We start from the raw sequence: 26,030 nt of genomic DNA on the forward strand, positions 1-26,030 counted from the left end.
GCACATTCACAACAGGTGAGCACACACACATGCAATGATTATACAGGTGGATTAAAAGTTTGAAGCAATAGGGGGACGAACAGGGGGGTCTTGTAATTTCAAATTTTCTTTATTAGCTATAGACAAAAAATATTTTTTGTATTTTAGATAACATGTTGATAATTAAATCAAATTCAGAATATTATTTATTCAAGTGGGGTCGTTTATATTATGTATAAGCATTTACAACGAATACTAACTCCAGCACTAAATATTTGTAGCGTTAACCCAATAATGAACACCGAATTTTAACTAAATTCCGGTTAGAAAATAAGATAAACCTGGTTATATAAGCCGAAAAAACGGCATATTTTTTAAAGTATAAAATAAAAAAATATAAAGTTTAGTTAATAATGAGAACCAGCTTATTAACTAAAATAAAAGCCTTAAAGAAGTTTTGATTGTCATATCAAATTGCACTTATTTTATCTTAAAATATTAATTATATAAAAACTATTTTTAACACGCTGTATACCTTATCACTTGGTTACCTTAACATGTACGTAATCTACAAATTTTCTTTTACATATACATTGCACTCTATCTGTATAAAACTAAGGTTCATTTTAAATAACACACTCGTAATAAAATATTGTAAAGTAATAAACAGTGACCGTAATAACTTGAGCTCCTTCACCCTTCTCTATCAAACAAATTAGTACCGAGAGAAGGTTTCAATATTGTTATGCAGGGATCAATATAATTTGGTTAAGTATATTCGTATTTGGAACAGAGTATTCCGAATTGAATTGGCGCGAATAGCGGACGTGTGTTTTATTTTTTTAAATATTTTACTTAATTTTTTTAGTGCAAAGAGGTTATATTGTGCAATTTAATTTTCTGGATATTATTTTGTGAGTACTTAACATGATTATTTATTAATTATTTGTTATTAATAGTTATTTTTTATATATTTTTTACTTTGGTGTATTTATTTTTATTTATAAATTATTTTTGATGTTGTATTTAAATGTTATTTATATTAGAGTTGGCAGAATAGTTTATTTCTTTGATACATTCTCAAATTATGAATCTATGAATATATTGATTATATATATTCTATATTTAAATTGATAAGAAGCGCCATAATAATGACGAAGCGTGAATAATTGTGTGCACAACTGTTTTATATGGGAGTTTTGATTAGTGGTTTTATTTTTACATGTCTACGTTCATTGGTTGAAATTCGATCATAATTATTGATAATTTGACGCAAATATATCATAAGCGGAAAGGAAGAAAAACTAACGCGACATATTGGTACTTCTTGGATGTTTTGGATGTGAAATTTCGGATCTTCGTATAAATTATTTCGTATACTTTAAGTTACGGATATAATATTGTTTAGGGATTGAAATAAATTTAACACCAAGGTAAAAATTTGACTATATTTTTTAGAATTATTTGGTACTAATAGATATATAATTAGCCTTTGAAAAGATTAATATAGAATGGACTTAGTGGTAGGAATTAGTGGGGCTTTGTGTTATCCCGGTTAACCACCCACCACCCACTCAGATATTCTACCACAAAACAGTAATATCAAATCGAATCGAAACAAAATCTATTTATTAATGTAAACTCCACAATTAAGCGTCTTTGAATCGTCGATATTTAAATACTACCACCGTTTCGGAAAGCAGCTTCCAGCGAGCAAGAGCAAGAAACTCGCATAGTTGCTCAAATAGTATTGTTGTGATCCGGCTTAAAGGGTGAGCAAGCAATGTAACTACAGGCACAAGGGTCATAACATCTTAGAATTGATATCGCATTGGTGTTATGTAAGGAATGGTTAATATTACTACTAATATCTTTAGGCGGTGATGACCAATTACCATCAGGTGGTCCATTTGTCCGTCCACATAAATATGTACACCATAAAAAAAATCATATATTTTATTGTACATTGTTACAGAAACGTTAATAACTTTAATATTTAACACAAGATTGACTGACTTTCAGGCGAGATATATTATATAATATAATATATTATATTTAATTGTTATTGATCGACATAGCGTTTAATTATGTTTAACTTTATTCATATATTTTTTAAGATTGCCCTTTGAATACGTCTATTGATCTTATTAACTGTATAATGTTACCTATTTGATTTTATGTAGGTATGTTAGTCCTTTTTTTTTATTTTAACAAGTAATTGTATAATCAGTATCAGTTGAAACTTAGCTGATGTATATAATATTGTATATTTTTATGCCATAAGTGTCATGTCATTGTTTGTTTCTTAATAAGAGTTTTCTTGATAAGAGTAACTACTCTGCCAGTTCCTCTTCATTGCATGTTCCGATCAAGGAATAAAGTTAAACAAACCTTAGATTTACGTATTAAGATAAACTAAATTCTAATATGAATACTAGCTGTTTCCCGCGGCGTTGATGAAGACCTTAGCATTTAAGGGGTAAATTACTCAGAACCGCTTGAATACTTCATTACTAATTTTTAATCAGTATCCCAAAATAAAAGTTTCATGTTTATAACTAAAAAAATTACGGACTACATTACAAATTTTCAACCCCTATTTCACCCCCTTAGGGGTAGAATTTCCAAAATTACTCCTTAGTAGGTATCTACTCAATAAAAAGATATTCACCAAATCTCATGGCCCTAACAATAATATTTTACGTTCGGCGATAATAAATCGGTCAGTCAGTCAGAAAATGTGATTTTATAAGTATATATATCTTTCTTAAATTGTTATTAGAGTTCCGTATCATTAATTTTATTAACTCGTGATTCATGGAAAACTAACTGTCAAGTTACGTTATCAGAGTGACGTTTGAAATTGATCTCAGTATGAGTGGAAAGAGCCGAGATGGCCCAGTGGTTAGAACGCGTGCATCTTAACCGATGATTTCGGGTTCAAACCCAGGCAGGCACCACTGAATTTACAGGTGCTTAATTTGTTTATAATTCATCTCGTGCTCGGCGGTGAAGGAAAACATCGTGAGGAAACCTGCATGTGTCTAATTTCAACGAAATTCTGCCACATGTGTATTCCACCAACCCGCATTGGAGCAGCGTGGTGGAATATGCTCCATACCTTCTCCTCAACGGGAGAGGAGGCTTTAGCCCAGCAGTGGGAAATTTACAGGCTGATTATGTTATTATTATGTTATGTTATGAGTGGAAAATATTGAAAAGGAATTCAGAGTTGCCTAGTTTAGAAGATCTAAGTGTACAGACGGCGGGACAGTGACTATTTATGCTGTGTAAAGATATATATATACAATAAAAACATTCTTTGTGCGTCAATCACGTGAAAACTACTGAACGTATCGGCATGAGACTATAACCAATCGACGCGGAATTGTTATTATAAGCTGTGTAACTGACTGTCGGAAAAGAGTAACTACTGAGTTTCTTGCCGGTTCCTTTCGATAGATACAGAAAAACAGATTCTGTAAAATGACGATTCAAAATTGCTCGCAAGGACCTACTTGAATAAAGTATAAATGTTCATTTTTATTCTGGACCCTTTTTTATTTGATGCCAAACGAAAATGGCGGGTAATACCTGAAATAAAATTAGCTATATTACAATGAACTACATGTAACAGTACCAAGGCTTCATGCCCTCTCGTCTGGGTATTACCGACGATTAATTCAATCCATAAGATTAATGTCAGTACCTCCTTCCTGGGGCGAGGTATTTCAGTGAAATAGTTTCCCGGCGTCACCCTCGTAATGAATAAGGGGGGTGTCTTAAGTAAGGGACATGTTATTTTCTATGCCAGATGGAAAACAGAATTTTCTTAATCTAAGAAATCTTCTAGTTTATCTTAACTAATATTCATATACATACACATATATATGTATATATCTTGTCGAGAACTCGAAAGCTTTATCATCAAATTCTAAGGGTTTATCAATTCATCTAATGCTGCAGAATATCTCTAGAAACTCTTAAAAATAAGATAAATTAGTACGTTTACAGTCTATGTCAATGATGTTGATAAGGTAGACCTGATCGATTTCGCCCATGGCGTTGAATCTCAAGGAAGAACAGACAAAGACGCGGGACATATTATAGTGCACGTGTGTGGGCGCAAACACAGGTGCACTCTATATTCCCTCACTCTCAAAATCCGATGGGACGGCAAATCCAACACACACAACATGACAGAGTTGAGGCTTACAGACCGGACATTTTTTGGACCTTGGGATCTGCGGCCTGCATCTAGCGAGTAGACCAACGAAGAAGTTAAGTCTTTATATTTAAATTTGTAAAAAAACAAGCGCCGAATTTTGAACCGCCTTCAAAAGAAGGAGGTTATGAATTCGGAATGTAATTGTTATGTTTTGCCTCGTAACTCCGTCATTTATGAACGGATTTGGAAAATTACTGTCTTGTTTGGAAATAAATTTGAAATTTATTATTGTACTTTAGGCAATCTTTTGAAGTTATATGATAGATGTAATTATATTGAATACTAGCTAAAACTCCGGCTTTGGAGTGGAGTTTCGTAAAATTATGAACCTGTAATGAACCTACCCGCAAAGTTTCGAGTTTGTAGGTGGTGCTGAGATTTCGTGATTATTCAGTGAGTGGTATTTCGCTTTAATATGTATAATACAGCTACATAATACAGTGGTTTTGGTATTCTTCTTGTCTATCCATCAGCATCACCATCCCCATGGACATTGTCACTGAAAAATAAACCGTATCTTACTCTTAATAAGATTTAAGAAGCTACGCCACTTATGTAATTACACTGGCTCACTTTATCTTCATGGAAGTTTTACTAAAGTCTTTATCAATGTCTATTTTGATTTTCATATCGAAGCCATGTTTTGTGATGACTTGCAACCGTCCTCGTGAAAAGAGAAATTGTATCTTTTAATAAAAAACAAAGAAATGAAATTTCATTTACAATCATATTTCGACCAATGAGCGAACACTAGTTAAAATCTTTATTTTCATTTGATCTTAAGAGTTTTTTTTTTCAATTAATTTAACAAATTTAAATTAATCAAATCTTTTTAATAAATACGCTTTTATTTAAGATCGGACTCCATCACAGGACTGATTGAAAAATAATTTCGAATACTAACATAATTGTAAATCTGGTTATTTTAAAACAGAAACTATACGAGTTCCTTGCCGTCTCCCGCTGAAGGCTGCTTTCCGAAACGGTGGTAGAGTTGAAATATTGACATTACAAAAAATGTTTTATTGTATTGTTAAGTTTACTCGAAAAAAATATTTTAAAAAAGGCCTATAAACATTGGCGCTGTAAGAAATATTAGCCATTCCTTACATCGCCTATACATCTGCAGCCATTGGACCTAAGATGTTCTGAATAGAGTCAGTAACAATTGTGGTTCGGTTCTACAACAGGATCCCAGAAAGGGTTCAAAATACCACTAATGCCAAATTTAAAAAAAATGTTAAGGAACGCTTGTTGCAAAAGGTCTTATAAATTGAGTGAGCTTATGATTGATACCACACCTTGGGAATGAAACGATCGCCTCCTGGTTATTTCTATTCATATTCAATATGAGTTTCTTTCACCGGTTCTTCTCAGGTCAGGGTATTTTCTTTTCCGAACCGGTGGTAGTTTTTAATTTGACTATCAATAAGTAAGTGTAATGCTTCTATATTGAATAAAGGAATTTGAGTTTGAGTGTGTCCCTTATGTAGTAACCTCAAAGTCAACCAAGCAAAATATTGTTTTTATTTTAACATTAACACAACATTAACAGCTTGTAAATTTCCCACTGCTGAGCAAAGGTCTGCTCTCCCTTCGAGGAGAAGGTATGGAGCATATTCCACCACGCTTCAATTGGTGTTGGTGGATACACATGTGGCAGAGTTTCGTTGAAATTAGACAATTGCAGGTTTCCTCACGATGTTTTCCTTCACCGCCGAGCATGAGATGAATTATAAACACAAATTAAGCACATGAAAATTCAGTGGTGCTTAACTTGGCTTTCAATCCGTAATCATCGGTTAAGATGCACGTGTTTTGCCACTGGGCCACCTCGGTTCTTCGGTTTTAATTTTATTAATTAGTAATTATTTATAAAAAGTACTATGTACGGTTAGTCCTCTATGACATATTGTCTTATCAGTGAACGCGGCTTATGATACGTTATCCGGGTGATAAGATGTTAACACAACCGCTATTTTTATGTTAAAAAAACATCTAAATACGATAGTCACCTGGTGTTATAATGAACAGGACCATATCGCCGATTTACTTGAAACAATGGTTGCCGAAATTGATACTTGGTTTTGCGTATTTTTAAACTCGCTCATGAATATTTATAAATAAATAAATAAATAAATATTGGACAACATCACATACATTACTCTGATCCCAATGTAAGTAGCTAAAGCACTTGTGTTATAGAAAATCAGAAGTAACGACGGTACCACAAACACCCAGACTCAGGACAACATAGAAAAATAATGAACTTTTTCTATATCGACTCGGCCGGGATCGAACCCGGGACCTCGGAGTGGCGTACCCATGAAAACCGGTGTACACACTACTCGACCACGGAGGTCGTCAAAGATTTAATAAACACATTGCATTATTTTTGTTTTAGTTCGGTTTAAAGGATGAGTGGTCCAGTATATGAATCTGTCTCTCATGTTAGCCCTGGCTCAGTTTGTCTTCATGGAAGATTGACTAAAGTTTTTACCGATTTTGATTTTCGTATTGGAGCAATGTCTTAGAATAATCCAATCATCCTCTTTAAGGAGAGAAATTAGCTTTATTTATTTTTTCTTGTTAAGTTATTTAAATTTAACAAATTTTAAAATATTATTACAAAAAAATTAACCAAATAATGTTTTCTCTTCAAAAGAAGATTGTAATACCATAAATGTAAGCAAGCATCTTAGTTTTATTTTAATGTTATATTTAGAAACAAAACGAGCAAGCATATTACCTGATGTTACACGATAACCGTCAGTTTCTTGCCGGTTATGCGCAGTAGAATCTACATTCCGAACCGGTGGTAGCTTTACTGAATATAGCATATTTGAATCATTATATAGTATAAAACAAAGTCGTTTCCCACTCTCTGCCTGTCCTTGTGTATGCTTGGATCTTTAAAGTTACACAACGGATTTTGATGCGGTTTTTTTAATAGATAGAGTGATTCAATAGAAAGAACACATTACTACAAAATATATCAAAATAATGTACTTAGGGATAACCCACAACAATCATTTTTTATCGTTTACTTTTTACGAGAAATAATGGCTTATTTTCGAAACGATTTTAAGCAATACAGTATTAATCTTTATCCAATTGACTACCTTAAATACATGCATAGTAATTTAAATTAATATTTTCGAAGATATTACAGATTTAAAATGCAGGGACATAGTTTGTATTGTCTATATATCCGTGCGAAGCCGGGGCGGGTCGCTAGTAAAATATATTTTGAGTAAGATTTTTTGATTTCTGCGAAATATAATTAGATAATAAATAATATGTTAGAAGGACTATATCTATTTTGATAACGATAATATCGATTTTGCGGATCTATAATGTACTGTTGTCAAACATCTAATCAAACATGGCGATACGTTGTATTGTATATAAGTTTAAACACTGACTGTGAGAGGAAGAATGACTAGAAAGGCAAATGGTGATTATTGAAAATGAGCTTAACTAACTTAACCGTAACGTGACTTAGCACAGAGAAAAATAAAAATATTTACATGTAGAATTTTGGTAATGAAAATCGAAATTGTTTTTTTTTTTTTGTGTATTCATTTATACCCACACAAGTATACAAATCACACGCATAAATACGTAAGTACTTCATTTACATATCAAAGACACAAAGGGTTTGTAGGCTAATTGAATGGAAACAGTTAACTCTTGATTTGCATGTTATAAGAGTTAATTGAAGTTTGCACCAGTTTTCTGGGGGCGATTCTACTAACATCTCGATAGCGATAAAGCGAGATGAGCCTAAATTATTTCCGTTCGTATCCGATATTCCGTCCCATCGGATTATGAGTGAATCTGTGCGCACACAGATATCCACTATAATAAATCCTTCGTACTTAGTCTCCTTTGATAATGATGATGGTTGCATTAACGGAAATCGGTCAGCACATCATGAGGTCTACTTCTAAGTAAGTAGCAATAAATTCTGATGACAATCTTGTAACAACAAAAGTCAAGAACGATATAAAAATTCAATAGATTGATAAAATGATATTATTTATAATTATTTATCACTGATAACATCTAACGATGACCTCCGTGGTCGAGTATTACGTACACCGGTTTTCATGGGTACGCCACTCCGAGATCCCGGGCTCGATTCCCGGCCGAGTCGATGTAGAAAAAGTTCATTAGTTTTCTATGTTGTCTTGGGTCTGGGTGTTTGTGGTGCCGTCGTTACTTCTGATTTTCCATAACACAAGTGCTTTAGCTACTTACGTTGGGATCAGAGTAATGTATGTGATGTTGTCCAATATTTATTTATTTATATTATTATTATTAATGAATTATTTTTTGAGATTAATTTGTGATGGTAATTCATGACGTGACGGAAAACTTCGCTTCGAAACCTGCAAACGTCGAAAGTCAAATATTTGTATAGTGTTTACTTAATTAATCCTCAATTTTGATTAAATTTTTTTTTAACATATGCTTAGCATCAAGCACCTGTTCTTAACGGTTGTGCCGTCTGTCCGTCCGCCCGTTCCACCCCAAAAGATATTTCGACAGGTGTGAGCTGGTATCAAATCTTTCCTAATATTTTTACATAATTGGATAACTACAAGTGATGAAAATATTGAAACGATATAAAATAATTATTGTTACTAGTACTGGACTAGTAGTTAGCGTATTCGGTTACAAGCTCTTAGCTACTAGGAGCAAATCCTGGATCTAACCAAACAAAAGTTCACACAGATGCGAAATAATCCGAAAAATATATCGAAGATCATTTCAATAGAATCAGTAATAATCATTGTATGTACATGAGACGTAAGGATAAGCTTATAACGAGTTTCCGACTCCGCAGTCCTTAAATCCTTCTTGGCAAGATATCCGTTTCTATATTAAAATTCCGTAGATATTTTTAACTTTGCCGATTCATTAATTCAAATCATTTGTAAAAAGTACATTAACAAATAAAGCATATTATTCAACACAAGATTATATAGATGGCAAATAGCGTGGAATGAATTCTTGTTGACTTTCAAGATATTATATATATACAGTTTTAAAAACATATTAGTTTAATACAAATATATTTTTTCTACTTTTCATTTTAAATGATGGAAAAAAGTAACTACTGAGTTTCTTGCCTATTCTACCCAGTAGAATCTACATTTCGAACTGGTACTATCAGTACCAGCTTATCTTAATATACTCGTAGTTTTGTAAATTGACGATTCTAAAGTGCTTGTAAAAGCCTACTTGAATAAAGTATATCTTGATCATGATTTTCATTATATATTTTCTATATATATACACCAGTGGGTACATAAGCATAGATCGGCTCTCAAAACCCAGATACTTTTTAATCGGAACCCAGGAGGTCAAGATCTGCCGCCCTTAACCTAACCAATGAATCAATGAGGCAAGGGTAAACAAAACCTTACCGTACCTTCGCAACACTTGCGTGCCCAGTCGGTAAAAAAGATAGTCAGCCTTCCTTCCGGCGAAATCATTGAACTGAATATAAGGGTGAACCTTTAAATGTCAAGCGTGAAATATAATCATGTAAATATATTATTAGTATATAGAGTCAAAATTTATATACAGAATGGGGAATTTGAATTTGTGACATCAAAAAATATATATTTACTAACATAATACTTATTAATATAATAAGTAACATTTAATTAGATGTCGTAAAATTACAATTACAACAACATATATGACTGGAGTAAATTAAATATAGACATTAATTTAAAAATATATACGAGTTTCTTTAAACTGTACTTCTTAGTTTAATATATACTCTTCCAACCGTAACATGAAAAAAAGTCAAATAAACAACATTTGACAGCAAATTGACGCGATATCATTGGTCGAGAGCTCGATTAATCTATGATATTCACTATGGATTTGCGAAAAACTAGCGTTTTTAACGTCGACGAAACTCTAATCGGAATTTTGGAAGTAAAATTAAAGTGGAAATAAGTAGTTAAGTGTAATAGTGTTGTGTTATAAATAAAGATATATTAATCATAAACTGTTAGTAAAGAGCCGAGATGGCCCAGTGGTTAGAACGCATGCATCTTAACCGATGATTTCGGGTTCAAACCCAGGCAGGCACCACTGAGTTTTCATATGCTTAATTTGTGTTTATAATTCATCTCGTGCTCGACGGTGAAGGAAAACATCGTGAGGAAACCTACATGTGTCTAATTTCAACGAAATTCTGCCACATGTGTATTCCACCAACCCGCATTGGAGCAGCGTGGTGGAATATGCTCCATACCTTCTCAACGGGAGAGGAGGCCTTAGCCCAGCAGTGGGAAATTTACAGGCTGATTATGTTTATGTAAACTGTTAGTAGTGCAAAATATAGCTGAGCTATTAGCAAATCGCATGAAATACGTAAATCTAAGGCTTGTTTATCTTTTTTCCTACTTCCATTGGTATAGGTTATAGATCTATTCACAAAGACGCGCCCGTTCACGTTAATTCATAATCGTGCATTAGTATGAGTGACGCACATGCTTAAACGTCCTAGTGTGTGTGAGACGAAGACTACAGTCAGCAAAAAAATATATAGGTATTTTTTTAAGTGAATTTTACTGAAAATTAATTTATTCAACATTTAGTGTACGTGCATAGTTTACTTTAAGATTGTAAATATAAATACATAGCTCTATAATACAAACTGCACGATCCTTTGTTCCTTATAATCTTATCACATATAGTTAACATAATATACGTAACTATATATAGTTACATTGTTGACAGAACAAGATACCTATATTAAAATAGATCTTTCCATTGATGGTAGAACTTAGTGTTTTCTACATTCAGCTCCGTCTTAATAATAATTAGCATTCTTCTGGCGTAACTACCACCCCCCCCCCCCTTCCAAAAATATATTGTTAAGAGACTTTCTCGGGCGCGTCATCTATGGTATATGTTTCAAAGCTGTATGTATACGTAGCACCGTAGACCAAGCTTATTAGTTCTCCCAAAAATTAGAACAAAAATTGCAAAAAAAAAAAAAAACTTTCGATGGAGCACAACTTTATAAAAAAATTGCCGTCTTATATACAAAATGTAAACTCCGTTAACGGGTTTAAGTCTTCTCAAAATATATTTTAGAGAACCCACTTTTGTAGCGATTTAATTATATTATATTCCGTTAACTAAGTACCTACCGATAAGGCGAATATTTAATTGTAACATATCGTATTGTTCTCGTGTAAGTGAAAATGTCTTTTTGAGAATAAACTATTAAACCTTAACCTTATTTTTTGTAAAAGGATTTAGCATCCTCTGCATCTCCCAGGATGCATTAACCCATTGAGATGTGTCTGTCTGGATTACGTATGCCAATTGCCTCGTTGGTCTAGTGGCTAGGTTAGATCACGAAGTCTTGAGTTCAAGTTATTAGTTTTATGTGTAGATATTTAAAATGGAAATTGGACAAAGTGCTCTAAAAGGTTCTTTTTTAAATATAAAATAGGTATACGGACGAGCACATAGGACTGTTTGTTACACATCCATAGATTGGCTCCATAATAAATATTAAACGTTTCTCACAACACCAATGCAACACCAACCTTGGGAACTTAAATTTTATGTCCTTTGGGCCTGCAGTTAAACTGGCTCACCCTTCAAACCGGAACACAACAATATTGTGCAATAAATAGTGGTACCTACCAAGACTAAGTAGGCTTGCACAGAGCCCTACCACCAAATCAAATATTCGCATTAAAGAACAGTTGAGCTACATATTAAAGTATATATATATTATTATAATTAATGGTATATGTTTATTGTTACAGGTGATTTGGGCACATTAAAGAGGAGAAACATTTCAACAGTGCCCATGTGAATATTATGTGATATTTTAAAAACGAAATGGCGGAAAACGAAGGTCCAGTTCTGGTTAACGATCTCCCGATGACATTTCAGGTGACACTAAAGATATATTACTAGTTTACGTAATTAAATATGTCGCTAATTAACACATGTGATTTTATCTGACAGATAGCATCAGGCGTTTTATAAACACGTGGTACTTGCGTTTGATTTATGTGAAGAACACTGGGGCATCTCATTTAACACTAGTTTAAGTGTATTTCAAATTTAAATTATATATATTTTTAATATGGCTTAATTTTCTAAGCTATTCGTTTAATCAGTAATTCTACTGCAATGACCTCGATAATGAGCGTCAAGGTTATGACTAGTGAACTTGAAAATAATTTTCAAAGTCATAGCTAAAGTTAAGTTAGACAGTGTTCCGATGGCAGAAGGAGTAAAAATAAGCAAATGCCAAATTGTTTTATTTTTACAAGATGAGCTAATGGGCCACCTTAAGGTAAATGATCACCACTGCTCATAGGCATTGGCAGTATGTAAATTAAAAACATTCCTTACATTGCCAATGCGCCAACAACCTCGGGAACTAAGGTTTTCTGTGCTTTGTGGCTGCAGTTACACTGATTCCTTTACCCTTCGAATATTAACACCACAATTCTGAGTGTTTTTGTTTGACGGTAGAATATACAAGTGGGTGATACCTACACAGACGGACTTGCACAAGACCCTACCGCTAATTAATTTATATATTTTTGTTGTATCGACCCCTTCTAACTTATAGATCGAAGAACTAACAAAATGAAAAACTCTTGATTTTTTCCGACTAGGAAAATTGAAATTCTCGACTTTTCTCTACAATAACATACATGCAATATACATATAAACCTTCCTCTTGAATCGCTCTGTTTATTTATGAAAACCGCATTAAAATCCGTTGCGTAGTTTAGAAGATCTAAGCGTAGAGACAGCGAGAAGCGACTAGTATCCACTTTAATTTTACTTCCAAAGTTAAGGTCCATAACAATGCCAATTCAATGACAAAGATTATTTGTTTTCAACTCCCCCCCCCCCCCCAATGATCGGAATGGATTATTTACGAGAACCGACGGGACGTCACGGTAACATGCAAAAGCAATGTGACGTCGTTAGTATTCCGGTGAACTCCACATGCCATTCCGATACGACTTGGAAACCTTCAAGAAAAGAACGTACACATTTCTCAAAGGCCGGCAACGCACCTACAAGCCTTAAGGTGGTGAATTGTCCATGGGCGGTGGTACTTTTCATATGGTGATCCTGCTCGTTGCCACCTATACCATAAAAAACCGTCATATCCAGCAGATCAGAGGGAAAAGAGAGCGTTGTTCCAACAAAAACTTAGTATGAACAATCAAATTATATTACAGTATTTTTTTGTTTAATTTAACCGTTTCAATGGTTATAAAAGAATTGGAGAACATTCTAGATTCATTTTCATTTCGTTTACTTTTCGACGTGTTATTTATCTAAGTAATTAATGTCAGGAAGTAAGGTATAAAAACGACAGTGTAATAGTGGATAATAATTGCAAAACGAGAAAATTATTGTTGAATGCATTTTGACAGTTCGGTACAATGAGTAGACGCGTCACGATTTTAAAAATGGTAACAGATGCACTGCTGGGCTAATGCTTCTTTGCGATGCCGAGATGGCCCAGTGGTTAGAACGCGTGCATCTTAACCGATGATTTCGGGTTCAAACCCAGGCAGGCACCACTGAGTTTTCATGTGCTTAATTTGTTTATAATTCATCTCGTGCTCGGCGGTGAAGGAAAACATCGTGAGGGAACCTGCATGTGTCTAATTTCAACGTAATTCTGCCACATGTGTATTCCACCAACCCGCATTGGAGCAGCGTGGTGGAATATGCTCCATACCTTCTCCTCAACGGGAGAGGAGGCCTTAGCCCAGCAGTGGGAAATTTACAGGCTGATTATGTTTATGTTTATGATTATGATCTAATACTTGGTTAACATTTCTTACAGTACTGTTGTCTGGATTACTTACTGTCTGGTGACCCATCTAGCCTAACCTTAGATTTACGTATTTAACGCTATTTTTTTGCAAATCCATAGTGAATGTCATAGACTAATCAAGCTCTCGACCAATGACATCGCGTCAATTTGCTGTCAAATGTTGTTTATTTGACTTTTTCCTTTTATGGATATATATATTATAATTTAGGTATTAGCATAGGTGTACTAGGTATAATATATAAAGTTAATTGAGCTGATAATATATGAAAACAAAAATGATATAATAATATGTTTAGATTTGTATAGCATGTATATTTCATATATAAAGCATCGATTAATTAGTTACACGGCATTAGATACGGAACCTTTAATTGTTAAATGCACGAAACACATTGATGTCTGTTTTTCAAACTGTAACGGCCGTCCGTCGAAACTACAGATACTTAACGGATTCATATATATGTATATTTTTAAAGCTATACTTCTTTTGGCGCGTTGGAAAATTGTAACTACTGAGTTTATTGCCGGTTCTTATCGGTAGAATCTACATTCCGAATCGGTGGTAGTTTAATTTAATATATTTTTTTAAATAACGATTCAATAGTGCTTGTAAAAGCCTACTTGAATAGTGTATATTTTGATTTTGATTTTTTTGAAATTGGTGCTATGGTGGAAAAGAGTACTAAGTTTCCGGTTCTTTTCGGTAGATTGGACTTTCCGAACCGGTATCAACTATATATTTTCAATAATGTAACATTAGTTTACCGTCTGGGTAGGTACCACCCAATCATCAGATATTCTACCGCCAAATAACGGTACTCTGTATTGTTGTGTTCCGGTTAGAAGGGTGAGTGAGCCGGTTTAATCACAGGCACAAGGGACATAACATCTTAGTTCCCAAGGTTGGTGGCGCATTGGTTATGTAAGGATCAATATTTCTTACAACGCCATTGTCTTTAGGGTGGAGTGGTGGTTACCACTTACCATTATGTGGCCCATATGCTCATCCGCCAAACAATGCCATAAAAAAATGACGATTTAAAACTGCTTTAATTATAATTGAATAAAGAATATTTCGATTTGATTTGGTTATGAAAACATACTGATAGTGAATTTTATGATGCGCGCGCGCAGGGTGACGTTATAACCACATGAAGTTGCCCGCTGAACTGTCAATTGAGTGTTAAATCATTCGAAATAGACAACTTCACACCTTAACTTATTTTACAATGTCCTTATCGTATTTAATTTGTTACGAATTTAAATCGTGCATGTTTAAATTTGTAAGTGGATTTTATAGAAGTGATGACAAAGGAAGAAATTAGCATTACCATAATAATGATTGTTGTCTTTCTGTTATTAAATATTTTATTATTGTTTTAATATAAATAAATAAATATTGGACAACATCACATACATCACTCTGATCCCAATGTAAGTAGCTAGAGCACTTGTGTTATGGAAAATCAGAAGTAACGACGGTACCACAAACACCCAGACCCGAGACAACATAGAAAACTAATGAACTTTTTCTACATCGACTCGGCCGGGAATCGAACCCGGGACCTCGGAGCGGCGTACCCCTGACAACCGGTGTACACCCAGCTCGACCACGGAGGTATAGGATATAGGATAGATCAAAATAAATATTTGCATGCGATACCGATACGACTTGGAAACCTTTAAGAAAAGAGCGTATACATTTCTTGACACCTTCTGACCACCTTAAATAACCGTCATACTCAGTTGATCAGAGGGAAAAGAGGGCGTTTTTCCAACAAAAGCTACTAATAAGCTAGCTAATACTTACTATTTTTTTTGTTTAATTTCACCGTTCCAATGGTTATAAAAGAATTGAAGAACATTCTAGATTTATTTTAATTTCGTTTACGTAAATCGTGTGTTCTCGGACCTTTTTTTGTTTTGAGTTTCAATTAATTATTTTTTAATCATGATAGCAACACCGTCCCGATTTGACAGGAGAAGGATAAGGAAATTGAAACGTATATCAAAGAATTTTTACAAAGAAAAGATCTTGGTCTCTTCTGAGCCAGGATGCTTCTCGGGTGATGGAGATTGAGTCACCGAAGATTCATCAACTTGATATATAGTTTAGAAACGCAGAGACAACAAACAGACAAACATACTGTATACATAGATTGTTTAAGAGCTAAACTGATAGTAAAGTAACCATGAAAATTAAAATATTTTGAAGATCATGACCCAATGACCAAATAGATCAAATAACGAAGGCCTCTAATTTGTTTATTTTCCAAATAATATTAATATTTTTTTCAGTCGGATCTATATTAATAATTTTGTGCAGGCCTACGATTGATTCGATCGAAACGTATCCACATTTATATGTATATCGTTAAAAAATAATGATGTTTTAGTCAATAATATATATCAGGAAAATTCGTATAATCGAGATATTTCGGTATTATAACTGAATTTCAATGTAAATGACAGTTCGACGGGCGGCCATGCTTGACGTTTACGGATGCGTTCAGAAACTGTGATAAAAATGAAAATTTCGTGCTGGGTTTCGTTAGTTAGTGGATATATATTTATATTTGTTTACTTTTTTTTATTTTACCCGAGCAACCGAGGTTTTTCCGATAGACAATCCCACAGTACAAGTCACAGTAACAGCCTGTAAATTTCCTACTGCTGGGCTAAGGCCTCCTCTCTCTTTGAGGAGTGCGTTTGGAGCATATTCCACCACGCTGCTCCAATGCGGGTTGGTGGATACACATGAAGTAGAATTTTCGGTACAAACCTCTATGATAAATCGCATTAGACAATACAAACCGCTGTCCCTGCATTTTAAATCAGTGATATCTTCGAAAATATTCATTTAAATTACATTCTGTAAAGGGCCATATTGATCTATATGAAATTCACAATATATTTAAGTTGCTTTATTGGATAAGGATTAATGCTGTATTGCTTCAAATCGCTTCGAAGATAAGCCAAAAAGTAAAGGATAAAAAATGATTATTGTGGAGTTTTTTATAGATCTGTTTAAGGTTTACGATACTGTAGTAAATTGATTTCAACTATCATGAAGGGGTTCAGCCAGCGTTTGCAATGTGTTTATTTACGACATCAGAAACCTCTAAAATTTTCAGTGTTTTTGTACTATATCGTGCATATATTATACATATAAACCTTCCCCTTGAATCACTCTATCTATTAAAAAAACCGCATCATAATCTGTAGCGTAATTTTAAAGATGAACTATGTAATGAGGCATACTTGCCATATAAAAAAAAAACATAATTAATTCACCTGTGAAATCTCTCGTGCCGAGACTCCTCTCTCGTCTCGGTTCTCCTAAATACAAAAGTACAAACGTCAGCTTTTTAATATCAGTATAGTATCTTTGAAGCCTTAAAAGCCTATCCATAAGGCTTGTGAAACACTCGTATATGCAAATAACAAGTAATACATTTCGTAATATTGTCTGCGCATGCGTAGCGGAACTTAAGAAATAAATTCTACAACTGTTTGTATGTAGAAATTAATATACATGATCGAAACTCGAAGGTCCGTCTGTGTTTTTAACTTTACCGATTCGTAAATTCAAATAAATTTTAAATAATACATTCATAAAAAAATCATATTACTCAATGCAGGGTTAAATAGACGATAGAAAGGCGTGGAGCTAATACTTGTTGACTTCCAGGCAGGAGACATAACATACATATATAATTGTATTTAACTAACATGACTGTATTTTTAGATGTTGAAAAAGTGTAACTACTGAGTTTCTTGCTGGTTCTTCTAGGTAGAATCTACATTCCGAACCGGTGGTAGCTTTACTTAATACAGTTTGTTAAATGACGATTCAAAAGTGCTCGTAAAAGCCTACTTGTATGAAGTATATTTAAGTTTTGATTTGGCTAAAATAATTTTGTATATCGAATGTTGAAAAAAAGTAACTACTTAGTTTCTTGCCGGTTGTTTGTTTACGTACACTTACATCGAATAAAAAAAACTTTGATTTCGAATTTGATCGGAAATGATCGTTCCATGAAAATTTCCGTCGAAGGAATATTTTTATAAAATACTCATATGCCCTTAATTATATTTATTGTATGTACAAAAAGTTATAAAATACATCATAGCAGTCTTTGACAAAAATATTATTATTTAAGAACTATAAGAAACATTTAAAATAATATTGTGTTATCTGTACCAACTTCAACTTTAGAATAAATTATTTCAATCACAGATTAAAAAAAGCAAACATTAAATACAATATCCTTATTCTGTGTCGGTTAAATAATAGAAGTTAACAAGCGACTCTTAATCACAAATGCGAGGTCAAGTCTTTTGACATTATTATGCTTAATGCGATTCATTATAACGCTTATTCGAACACAAAAACTTTAGAGCGGTTATATGTTTTACTTTATTTTGTACAAATACTCGTCAATATTGCAATTATGAGGATGTGGAGGTTACTTAAATAAGCAATTAATAAGCAAGTAGTTTCAATTGAGTTATCTACCGAAGTTACAGTTAAGGTCTGCATGACAAACATCTAATTACAGAAGGCTAGCTATATGCACGTAGAATAGTTAAAGAAATCCTATCACAAAAAACCCGACCCAACAAAGAAGTACACTAGGCCCAGGCCTAGATATACGAAGAAGTTTATCTGCTAAAATTTACACATAAGAAAGACGGTTGCGTCTCAGGGCGCCCGCCAGAAGTGATAACTTAAACTGTCCGAAATACGGCTAGCGCTGAGGGTTAGAGTGAAAAAGGAGTCTGCTCACCGCTGCCGTATGCGTTAGAGAAAAGGCAGACTCTCGCCGTAACGCGTTACGTAACGAAGCGGTTTACCTTCCCATAAGTATATTTTCAATAAGCAAATGAATCCTGTTGGAGGGTGATCACCGCACAGACATTAAGGCCGTAAGAATAAATATTGTTTGTGATCTTACGCCCATGTTGTGTTTCTGTTTGAAGGGTGAGTGTACCAGTGTAACAACAGGCACAAGGGACATAACATCTTATTTCCTAAGGTTGATGGCGCATTGGTGATGGTTAATTTCTTACCATCAGGTCGCCCATTTGCTCGTCCGCCTACCGATATCATAAAAATAAAAATAAGATCCCGACAAAAATACGAAAAAATTTCGAAAAAAAAATTCGAAAGTTGTCATCGGAACTTTGGAAGTAGAATCGAATTGAATATATGTAGTTGAGCCGAGCCGAGATGGCCCAGTGGTTAGAACGCGTGCATCTTAACCGATGATTTCGGGTTCAAACCCAGGCAGTCACCACTGAATTTTCATGTGCTTAATTTGTGTTTATAATTCATCTCGTGCTCAGCGGTGAAGGAAAACATCGTGAGGAAACCTGCATGTGTCTAATTTCAACGAAATTCTGCCACATGTGTATTCCACCAACCCGCATTGGAGCAGCGTGGTGGAATATGCTCCATACCTTCTCCTCAACGGGAGAGGAGGCCTTAGCCCAGCAGTGGGAAATTTACAGGCTGATTATTATGTTATGTTGAGTTGAATAGTGTTGTGTTATAAATAAAGACGTTTTAATAAAAAACTGTCTGCAGTATATTATATATACGAGTATACCTCCGGTATCTACGTTTGTTTACCTTTAATCCTACTTCAATATGATAAAAAATCGAAAAGAAATCTCGCTGAATTTCGTTCGACGTTTATTCTCTTGTCTCATTTGACATTAAATAAGTAAGTGTAATACTTCTATATGGAATAACGGATATTTTATTTTATTTTATTTCATTTCATTTCATTTCACATCATTTCATTTCATTTCATTTCATTTCTTTTTATTTTCATTAGGACAACCAACAGTAGATACAATATCACATCCAAAATAAAAAATAAAAAATTACATTTCAAAATAATCAAGGCAAAAGTTCTAGTACTTACAGGTCTCACCGCGCACTATCATATTACACAATGTAATTATTCAAAACATGAATTAAACATAAGCATAATAATTAAAAATAAGAAATACGATACATTTTTTAAACTATTATATAATAAATAATTAATAAGATAAACCATATGATTAGAATTGGGCACAAATTAAATTCTTTATTTTTCGATTGAATTGAGGTCGACTATCGTGACATATGTCTAAATCTTTTACTTTAATACTGATGGCGATTATATTGATTTGATTACAGTATAAATCAAATCAAATCAAATCAATTTTATTCAAGTAAACTTCACAACGAAGCGTCTTTGAATCGTCGATATTAAAATACTACCACCGTTTCGTAAAGCAGCCTCCAGCGAGAAGGAACGGCAAGAAACTCGCATAGTTGCTCTTTTCAAATAAACAGATTTACAATGCTGGTTTTTTTACAATAATTAATGTCCTGTGATGGAACCCGAGCCTAAATCCTTGCGTTTTTTAATGAATAATAATAATATATTGTGAAGCAGCCGTTAATACACCTATTTATTTAAATTTCTCGCGTATAGAAGTTTCGTAGAAGGATTGCAACTGATTCTCTGGATCGAATCAGGTCATTCGTGCTATTAATTAATCTCGCGCCTTCTTTTCTTGTTTTTGTTATGTATGTTTATAAAAACTTATATTGTGGAAGAGAGTAACTACTGAGTTTCTTGCCGGTTCTTCTCGGAATATACTTGGTAGCTTTAAATTTAATCCAACACTGCAACGTGGCGATTCAAAAGTGCTTTTATGAGACTATTTGAATAAAGAATATTTTGATTTTTTTATTTTATGTTCATAGTGAGGATATTACTTTATTGAACCGAGTATCTTTCGATGGGTTCAGCAGGTATTCAAGGCAGTAAAATCTCAACTCCATTTAATTGGCTTTTCTAAAAGTATTAATTGAGGCGAATTTACTAAATCATTTTGTGTTTTTTTTTTTTTTTAATTGTATAATCTGTTTTTCTAAACAAATTAAATAAAAATGTATTCTCCGTTTATAGTTCTGTCACCGTAGACGAATATGTATTGTTTGGTAACTAACTTTCACTTCATATATTCATAATATAACCGTAACAATGAAGACCGTACTAATTGGTTCCGTGACGTCACATCCGCTTACACAATTACAGTCATGGTGGAATGATCCGGATTGTTTTGCATACATATATTTATATGGTATTTTTAAATATGTCGAGAAGATTTTTTTTTTTAATCATTTATTTTACCCGGAAGTTTAGTCATTAGATAGACTATAGACTAAATATTGACAACATTTTTTACATTTAAATTTATCATTATTCCTTATTCCGCACAAAATGTCTTAATTCTAAAAGCAAATATTGTGGTAAATTTAATTTCGTTTATTTAAATATACACTATAGTCGGCCTACTAAATTACTTATCTTGAGAAAGTAATACTATCGGAAATTACTGACTATCGATAGCACAAAAGTATCGATACTATCGATAGTTTAGGTTAAAAGTAATGGTTTTTGCAAAACTATCGATAGTATCAATAGTATTGCTCATGGGAAACTATTGACACATGACAATAATATAAATATCGATATGGAACACTATTGACAGTCGTTCAAAGTGATAGAATTTAATGTAATAATTTCTACAGCGATAATCGCTAAACCCATACAAATGGTAGCCAAGTTACAGTTTTGACAAGCGCTGACGAAACGATGTCGAAGTTTTTGAACGATAACTAAATAAATAATATATATTGGACAACATCACGTACGTTACTCTGATCCCAATGCAAGTAGCTAAAGCACTTGTGTTATGGAAAATCAGAAGTAACGACGGCACCACAAACATCCAGACCCGAGACATGAACTTTTTCTATATCGACTCGGCCGGGAATCGAAACCGGGAATGAAAACCGGCGTACACACTACTCGACTACGGAGGTCGTCGAGGTCTAAGCAATCTTAGAGACTCAAGAGTGGCCCATTTCACCTACGTGTTAAATAAAATAAAAAACATTTACCCACATCATAAGATTTTAATAAATGTTGAGCCGATTCAATGCTAATAATTTAAGCACGTGATTTGACATTGGTCGCTGATTACTCTTCAAACTGGAACAACAATACTAAACATTACTATTTGCCCAAACGGACTCAAAGTCTTACCACCACGACAATAGTCCAGAACTATGATACCGCCCTTGACTTTGCTGATCCATGTACGTATTTCGAAGGTTTTGATGTATGCATAATTTCTTTTCCAGGTCAAATATTTGGGACAGAGCGACGCTAGAGGTCTATGGGGCATCAAGCACACGAGGAAACCCGTCGACCTGATGGTCGCTGCAGCTAAAGCTTTACCTCCTGGTATGTTTTAAATATATATTACAAGATTTTATTTAACTTGCAATGTAGGTATGTTCGGATGAAATTTTGCAAACCAATTTAAGGGCAGATATCTTTAACCGATTCAGCTGAATTGTATACACGTTCAGTTTGGATGACAGTGCATGGTTGACTGTGTGACGTCGTATGATGACGTATATTCTACTGTGAAGAATCCACGAGAAAGTCAGTAGTCACACTTTTCCGAAATTTTGAAATACATGATTATGTCAGTCAAATACAATTATATGTTCCAGCTCCAGACATACACTGCACTGTAAACTGTAATCATAGTTTCGTCACTAAAGATATATTGTAACGTGAGATTATTGTGTGATTAAATAAAAAGAATAATTTTTGTTTTTTGTTATTTCTTGCAGGTCAAGTGTTACCATTAGTAAAATTGACGATCACAGTTGACGGAGTACACTTGGAAACAATAAAACAAGATATCAAGAATGAGTTCGAGCACATGGCTGTGTTCTTCAACATTGAGTCCATCTCGTACGGCGTCCAGGACCTGGTGTACACGAGGGTGTTCTCCATGATCATAGTCAAGGACAGCGCGGACGTCAAGGGGCTGAATCCGTTCGAATGTCACGCATTTGTTTGTGAATCTAGGTAAGGCTTAAGAAAAGTATGTTCCATTACTGAACTAAGGCCTCGCTTTGAAGAGAAGGTTTTTGGAGCTAATTCCACTGCCTGCTTCAATGCGAATTGGACTCGTGGCGGAATCTCTAAATATAACTGGTGTGTTTAATTTTTAAAAGGACGGATATAATTCGATCTCCATAACGAATTGACCTTAATAAACTATTACTTTTTTTTCAAATCTTTGAAGATTTTAGATACACAAGGGCTTAATAAATCCAAGACACTCTTACTTTCGGTCTCAAGTACCTGGTCTCTGCCCCGAGTAAGGCAATTAAAAAGTTATTAGGATATTTAGTTACATAAATACGACTGTTAGATTGGTTACACCATGCTACCACCAAACAGAAATACTTAGCATTGTTGTTTTTGGTTTGAAGAGTGCGTTAGCCAGTATGACACAAAAGTCATAATCATAGTTCCCAAGGTTGGTAGCACATTGACGATGGTTATAGTTTCTAACAGTACCAATGTATATGGGAGGTGGTGACCATTTACCATCAGATAACCTATTTGCCATATATGACAATAAAAAAGCTGACCCATTTGTCTGTTTGTGAAAATTAAAAATCAATATCAAGAAACTCTTATTGCATGGTGGAATATGCTCCAAACCTCCTCAAAGGGAGAGGAGGCCTTAGCCCAGCAGTGGGAAATTTACAGGCCACTAATGTAAATGTAATGTAAAAATAACCGTTAATAATCGATAGTTTACAATAGCGCGAGATAGATTACAATCTAACGGTATTTAACAATTTTACGGTGACATAAAATACTATTTTATATGACATTTCGCACCCCGTTTAATTGAAACTCTAAAATTTAAGTGTCTGTCAGACCACGGATTGTTACCAATCTTTCACGTCAAATATATATTTCGAAACGTATTATCACTTGACCAAGATCTCTAAAATTTTCCCACAGATTCTTATCAATGTATTTTGATATGACGAAACGTATTTTTTTTTTATATTGTAAATTAAACCTCTTTGTTATTTTTAACTTTGTTAATTTTGATTTGGTTGAATAACATATTTCCATTGAAAACAACATTCAATATAGACCGAGCGTTGATCGTAAAATTAAATTCGAATTTTGTTATATTAATTTAAATATATTTTTTTATTCAAACTAATGTTATATAGTATTGATTAATATGTTCATGAAAAGTTGGACCCTGATAATAGAAATGATAGAATTAAATAGTAGAACTATGTAGTCTGCGGATTTGCTTGCGTTTTGGGGTCGTTACGTATTAATTGTAAAAATAGCTTGCTTCATTCCAATTTTGATCAGGTTTGGCTGTGAAAGAGCAACAGACAGACAGAGTTACATTTGCATTTATAATAGTAGTATCGATAGAATTTAATATAAAGTTCCTAAAAGAATTCGACAAGAATAATGTTTACCAACAGTCAGTAAAAGAGTCACTTCTTCCTAAACAATATTTCACATTCAATGATCATTGAAATTTGAAAGAGGCACTACTTATATATTTTCTATCTTATATATTTTTTTAAATATATATTTTAAAGTATCAAATGTCATTGAATTTTAACTCATATCAGACATAGTATTTGAATTACACAAACCTATACTAAAATTAATACAACAACAATTCACAAAACTCGACCAAAACGCGTGTAACGATATTTAAACAGTAAAATAAAAAATAATTATATTGCTTTACAGAAACGCCGCTCGACGTCTGACATATTCATTGGCGGCAGCGTTCCAAGACTACTCCCGAAGAGTGAAAGAGATGCAAACAGCCGGTAAGAAAGAGAGCAACTACTTAATAACATTAAACAAGCATACATTTTTTAAATATTACCGCTCTTGTTCGTTTTTTAGGAACATTTTAATTGTTAAATATATGATATAGTATTTTTAAATTAATTAATTTTAGAAGAATTAAATCTCATCACTGTGTTTTTGTACTTCTGTCCTTGGTTGTATGTATTTGTATTGTTTAATTACAAAACATTCATCACAATATCTTTAAATATGTTTATCACATATTATTCTTGAACAAAATACGACGTACTTGAACTTCGAATTAAATATGTATTGAATCTTTTATTGGATTTGATAAGAAAATACTCGTAATTACCTATTGATGGAATGTGACAGGACTCTGAATCAGAGAAAGTTTCTCTTAATATTAATTTAAAAGCATATTTGTTCGATGTTGGATTTGTTCAGAGTACTCTATCAGATCCTTTATCAGAATCTGCTAGGATGCTCTTGGAATTCTATTTTTTACATTTACATACATTAACAGCTTATATATTTCCCACTGCTGGGCCAAGGCCTCCTCTCCCTTTAAGGAGAAGGTTTGGAGCATATTCCACCACGCTGCTTCAATGCGGGTTGTTGGATACACATGTGGCAGAATTTCGTTGAAATTAGACACATGCAGGTTTCATCACGATGATTCCTACACCGAGCACGAGATGAATTTTAAACACAAATTAAGCATATGAAAATTCAGTGGTGCCTGCCTGGGTTTGAAACCGAAATCATCGGTTAAGATGCACGCGTTCTAACCACTGGACCACCTCGGCTAATACTTTTACTTTTATGTATTTTTTTTTTTCAGAAATAGACGAAAGACCGCCAAGCTTGAAGAAACGTTTCGCAATCGATTTAAGAACACCAGAAGAAATAGAAGCTGATCTTGAAACAGAAGCATAAACTAAACGAGAGGACATCGTATAATTACCAATATTGTGATCGTGGACTTAATCTTATTTTAATATTAATTTATTTAATAATTCGTATTGTTTAATACAGATACAAAACATTGTACAAAATGAGATGGGAGATTGTACAAAATTTAGTAATAAATTGTTAATTTCGTTCAATATTGGACCGTGTTGGGCAGAAATGTTTCGACTCAGACGTGAATAAGAGTCACTAAGATAAGAGATTAAATGAAAATTATAAAGATGCTCGTACCTACGTG

At 33.7% G+C, this 26,030-nt stretch overlaps 1 protein-coding gene and 1 long non-coding RNA gene across 2 annotated transcripts in view; both read left to right on the forward strand.

Moving 5' to 3' along the window:
• Window positions 1–26,030, forward strand: part of LOC135194223 (uncharacterized) — a 131,105-nt gene that overhangs the window by 79,712 nt on the left and 25,363 nt on the right. The window lies entirely within an intron of this gene.
• On the forward strand, window positions 766–25,911 carry LOC113396812 (low density lipoprotein receptor adapter protein 1-A). The gene is made up of 6 exons (XM_064219421.1): window positions 766–893; window positions 12,022–12,151; window positions 22,291–22,393; window positions 22,792–23,032; window positions 24,755–24,837; window positions 25,665–25,911. The coding sequence occupies exons 2-6, from the start codon at window positions 12,098–12,100 to the stop codon at window positions 25,757–25,759; spliced, it is 576 nt and encodes a 191-aa protein (XP_064075491.1). The 5' UTR covers window positions 766–893; window positions 12,022–12,097; the 3' UTR covers window positions 25,760–25,911.

The sequence above is a fragment of the Vanessa tameamea genome, chromosome 28 (genome assembly GCF_037043105.1).
Source record: "Vanessa tameamea isolate UH-Manoa-2023 chromosome 28, ilVanTame1 primary haplotype, whole genome shotgun sequence".
NCBI lineage: Eukaryota > Metazoa > Arthropoda > Insecta > Lepidoptera > Nymphalidae > Vanessa > Vanessa tameamea.